The sequence below is a fragment of the Mus caroli genome, chromosome 1 (genome assembly GCF_900094665.2).
Source record: "Mus caroli chromosome 1, CAROLI_EIJ_v1.1, whole genome shotgun sequence".
NCBI classification, from domain to species: Eukaryota; Metazoa; Chordata; class Mammalia; order Rodentia; family Muridae; genus Mus; species Mus caroli.
Window position 1 is genome coordinate 147001330 of NC_034570.1, and position 5627 is coordinate 147006956.

General features: G+C 40.2%; 1 protein-coding gene across 1 annotated transcript in view; it reads right to left on the reverse strand.

The window, feature by feature from the left end:
- Axdnd1 (axonemal dynein light chain domain containing 1) overlaps window positions 1-5627 on the reverse strand; it is a 94632-nt gene that overhangs the window by 6802 nt on the left and 82203 nt on the right. Inside the window, exons 22-23 of the mRNA XM_021161273.2 lie at window positions 2894-3187; window positions 97-198 (exon numbers count right to left, since the gene is read on the reverse strand). Coding sequence (XP_021016932.1) covers window positions 97-198; window positions 2894-3187 — 396 coding nt within the window. The remainder of the gene's footprint in view (window positions 1-96; window positions 199-2893; window positions 3188-5627) is intronic.

Genomic DNA, 5627 nt, shown 5'->3' on the forward strand with positions numbered 1-5627 from the left:
ACCTGAGAGGAATGCTTAAAAGCTACCTTAGACCCACATTGTTTTCAAAGACTAGTAAGTAGTTTTAGATTTCCTAGTCTGATTTAAGTTACATACCCAGGAGAAAAATATGTCTTCTTCGAAGAGAGGTTTGCAATGAATATTTTCATCTTTCTTAATGTATCGAATGGTTTTCTCATTTGTAGATGTCGAAGGTCCCTAGAGCACAGGAAAGCAGAGGACCTGTTAGCCAGCCAGTGTGACACACAGCACAGCAGTCACCCAGAGCCTGTCTGAAACTATAGCTTCCCATTTGTCCCCACCCAGCAGTGTTGGAAGACACTCACTGACAAAGATGGGGATGGAGGACTGAGGACAGGAGGAGACAATAAGGAGTAAACCGAGGAGGTTCATCCCAGAGCTCTAAAACTGGGAGAGCTACCGTTGGTTGTCAGCTTGACTGCATCTGGACATCAGGTCTAACTAATACTCAAAGCTGCTGGCTACACCTGTGATGGCTTTTTCTCAATTAAATTTTTGGATTTTTCTCATTTGAAGTGGGATTGGAAAGATGGCTCAGTGGTTAAGAGCACTGACTGCTCTTCCAGAGGTCCTGAGTTCAATTTCTAGCAACCACATGGTGGCTCACAACCATCTGTAATAGGGTCTGATGAACTCTCTGGTGTGTCTGAAGAGAGCAACAGTGTGCTCACATTAAATAGATAAATAAATAAATAAACAAACAAATCTTTTTTAAAAAGAACAAATGCAAATAAAACAATAAAAATTGAAAAAAAAATCACTTGAAGTGGGGAAACCCAGTTTTAATTTAGATTGTTTGAGGTAGAAAGATCCACCTCTAATCTGGGCCATACCTTTAGAAGTCCCTTTTATAGGCTGGCATGTCCGTTATATAGGTAAGTTATATAACAGACCTAGAAAAAGGAAGCTTCTTTTGTTTGTTTGTTTGTTTGTTTGTTTGTTTGTTTTGCCTGCTTGTTCTCATTCTTGCTGGCAAGTCAATTCCTTCACGATCCAAGCATATACTGAAGGTCAGCTGAGACATGACTGAACAACTACTGGATTCATAGACCTCCCACTGGATTTTCCACATACATACATACACACACACACACACACACACACACATATATATATACACACATATATACACACATACACATATATACATATACATACACATACACACTCTTCCTCTAGAGAACCCTGACTAATACAGAAACTCAGCACAGCCAGAAAGTCAGATAATAGGAGGCACAATCATGGCACACAATGGCTCTCAGCATAAAGGTGTGTACACACAAGGCGGCTATGCTCACAGTTAAAAAAAATGATATTTGAAGATTGAATAGGTACTTGTGAAGTAGAGAGGAAAGGACCCGAAGTAAGTTCAAAGATGGTGGTAACTTTAATGTGCTCTGTAAATAAATGGAAAAGTATTTGGTCTTCCATAAACCAAGCACTTTACCAAAAATAAAACAGAAAATGCTTGAAAACAGAGGGCTGGATTTTGTACACGATTCTGCTCTGTCCTCCTGCCTCTATTTTGAATAGAAGACCTATAATAGAGTCTGGGGTCAAACCAACTTTTTAAAAAATGTATTATTATTAGTGGGAGGCATGCATGAGTGAAGAAAGGAAGGAAAGAAGAAAGGAGGGAGGGAGGGAGGGGGCAGGAGGGAGGAAGGAGACAACTTCTTCATGAAATCAGTTCTTCCCTTCCACCTTTATGTGAGTTCTGAGGCTAGAACTCAGATTGACAGCCATCTTGCCAGTTTTATGGCAATACTTAAACCATGGGCAGAGATACAAAGCAAGGTGTACAGGGGCTGGAGAGATGGCTCAGAGGTTAAGAGCACTGACTGATCTTCCAGAGGTCCTGAGTTCAATTCCCAGCAACCATATGGTGGCTCACAACCATCTGTAATGGAATATGATGCCTTCTTCTGGTGTGTCTGAGACAGCTACAGTGTATTCACATACAATAAAATAAATAAATCTTAAAAAAAAAAAAAGACGTGCAGAGGACATTGGGCAAGCATAGGCCTCAAAGCCAGAGACAGTAGCAGTCAGTCTAGAAATCAGTAAGGGCTCTTCTGCCACAATCGTCTGGATCTGAATGCTAATTCTGCCACTTGAGACTATCTGGTTTTAAGTAAGTCTATCAACCTTTGAAGTGTAAATCTCCTATCTATAAAATAAGCCAATATATACCCTAAATTGTTATACTAGGCAACATGTACAGCACAGAACTCATAATCTACACTCAGTTACTGGAGGCTGTCTTGTATTATTATGACCACTCTAAATGTCCAGGATGGGTTTTTACTGCTACAAATTCCTCAGCAGCTCTAGAGAGAGTCAAGAGTAAGATGAGAAAAGTTAGAGATTAGGAGAAGGAAAGGGTGGCACATCAGGGAAGCTGAAACAGAAGCAATGGGAAGGCTAGACTTCCTTTTGGAAAATCTAGTAATAAAGGGAGAAAAAAGCAGCAGCAGGGTGTGGGGTGGACTGTGTGGCTGTTAGAAGTGAATTAGTGAAGCTAATGGGATATATTTGGGTTTAGAAAAAATGTCACTAGGATGAGTACACCTGCAGGTGTGGCTACACCTGGATGGGGAAAGGAGGTTGAAGCTTTCAGTCCAACAGACCTACTTCCATCTTCTATTTCTGTTATCATTTAGTCTTTGGAAAGATAGAGGGAAGGGGGAAACTAATTAAATAATAATCACATCATTTTTATTTGTCTTCTTTGTCTTTTGATTGTTTTATTTTGTTTTGTTCTCACTGTATGGCCAAGTCTTGAACTTCTAGGCTCAAAAGAGTCCTGTGTCAGCCTCCCAGATAGCTGAGATTATAGGCACTCATCACTATGCCCAGCAAATAATCTTACCTGTTCTGTTGTGACTTTTGCTCCTGCTGCTCCTGTTGCTTCTGCTCCTGCTGCTCCTGTTGCTTCTGCTGTTGCTGTTCCTGCTGCTCCTGTTGCTTCTGCTGTTGCTGCTTCTGCTGCTCCTGTTGCTTCAGCTGTTGCTGCCCCTGCTGCCTCTGTTGCTTCCATTGCTTCTGCTGCTGCTGGCAATGGTGCTTCCTTTTCTTGAACCACAGGCTTCTTAAAGTCAATTTCATCATCAGTATCATCATCAATAGGAGGTTTTTCTGGGTCAAAATAAAGTTTTGAAGCTTCCTGTGCAATGTAACAACAGTATTAGAAAATGTATTTACATAACGTAATTCATGTATGCAAATATTAGCAGTTTCATACTAAATGAGCACTAATCCTATAAATGAGTATTCTACTATGAATAAGAACACAAACAGGGAGGGGAGGTAAGAGATAGCTGGTTGGGTTGTTGTTATGCAGTGACTTAAGACAGAAATTAGTTGCATAAAACAGTAAAGAAGACAAAGAATCCCCCAAGTAGCCCTGGAAGTCCAAGGGTTACAAGAAGAGCCCAGAGAGAAATGGAGTTAACAGTATCCAATGCCTGAAAGGCACCTATTCAAATTCTGACCAAAAAATGTCCATATACATCACAGGTATGCAGGATACTCAAGGCAAAAGGGGATCTTAGAAGTCACCAGAGAAAAAGGATGGGTTATATCCAAAGGAACTGAGAGCTGAATTCTCCACCATTAATTTTGTAACAGTAATATCCAGAAATCAATAGGAATAATATTGTCAACCTATTGAGGGAATTGTAGAGTTAATTGCATGCACAGAAAAACTTTGAAGCAAAGATATTTCAGACAAGCAAAAACTTGGTTTGTCACCAGTAGATAAATCCTCAATTAGAAAAAAGAAAAAGAAGGAAAGGAAGAGGGAGATGAGGAGGAAGAAGAAGGGGAATTATCAGCAGTTGGTAGGAAAGAATACAGGGAGACACAGCACATTCATCTCAGTAGAGAGACTAATGTTCAATGCTCAACTGCTTATCAAAACCACATAGATTGTTTTTGAAAGCATCACTGTCATTAGATATTCAAACCAGGGCACAGTGATCAAGTATGCTGCATGCTCCCTTAAGAGTCATGACTCAAATTCCTGTCAGGATGAGTTAAATCACCTGTAAGGTTCTCTCTGTGCTCATGTCTATAGAGTTATGTATACTTTCTAAAAAACTTTGTGTGTTGGTTGTTTATTTGATATAAGGTGTTTTGTAGCACAGGCTGGCTTAGAACTTGCAGTGTAACCAAAGATGACCTTGAACTCCTATCATCCTGCCTCTTCCTCCCAAGGGGTGGGATTACAGATGTGTGTCAACCATAGCCTGCTGATTCTGTATACTTCAATGTTTCCCCTTGATTAGTTTGTAACCACAATCATGGTTATGCTACTTTAGCAAGTTTCTAGTATTATATTGCAGTTTAAGATTTATGATGTTAATGAAATCTTTCGGTGGTTAATTCAGAAATAATCTGGCCAAGTTCTGGTCAGCCTAGAAAAGGTTTTGTTGAAGATGCGTAATTTTTTAAAAGGCAATGTACAAAGTCATACAAATGCTTGTATAGAGACAGCTCCTTCCTCTCAGACCCAAGGGCATTAACATACATGCCATCCGATCATGCTGTGTGGCATGGCTGTCATAACAGGAGCTTCTTCAAATTTTACCAGAGGTAAATGCCAGTCAGTCAGACTATGTGACAGTCATTAAACAGTGAGCACTGATCTGGGATCACTGGCAAGCAGGTGGTAGTTAAAAAACACAGGATTAGACAGGAATGAAGGTTCACACCTGTAATCTCAGCACTTAAAAAGAAAGATTGTCACAAGTTCAAAGCCAAGAGGAGCTTATCCTGAACAGTTTGAGCCAGTCTGGGCTGCAAGAGATCCCAGCTCAACATACAAGAAACTGGATGAGTACAGTACCATTTAGGGATGTAAAAAAGGTAGCAAGTGCACCCTAAGGACAGACTCTCAACATGTCACACACAGACTGAGGTAGATGATGAAAACAAGGGTAAATAGACCAAAGAGGATGAAATCCGGGAACTTTGACTTGTAAGGAGAGTTTACCAAAGGAAAGAAGAGTTAACAGAGCCAAATGCTAAAGGGAAGCCAGGTTAAATGGGGGACTGAACATTCTAGAGCAGGCAATAAAGTTACTAGTGACTCACAGTAGCTTTAGAATTTTAACAGAACCCACGTGAGCCAGGGGCTATGACTCAGAGATTGCTCAGCTTTCATTAGGACCTGGGTAAGATCAGTGCCATTTAAAAAGAAAAAAGATTATGATTAAAGAAGAGAGAAAAATGAAGTAAAAAATAAAATCAAAGGACATTATTTTTTAGAGTGGGAGAAATTACCATGTTTATGAAGTATTTAGATAGAATTATTGGGAAGATGTGAGAGATATAAAAAAATAGGATATTCACAGATGATATACTCAGAAGGGGACATAACCCTGGAAGCCTCAAGGAATTCCCATCTGAAAGCCATTTTCCCTTAAGAAGTAGATTCAAACCAGGAGTGATGGCGCACACTTTTGATCCCAGCATTCAGGACGCAGAGGCTGGTGGGTTTCTGTGAGTTCCAGGCTAGCCAGAACTACAGAGAGAGACCATGTTTCATAAGAGAGGAGAGAGAGAGAGAGAGAGAGAGAGAGAGAGAGAGAGAGAGAGAGAGA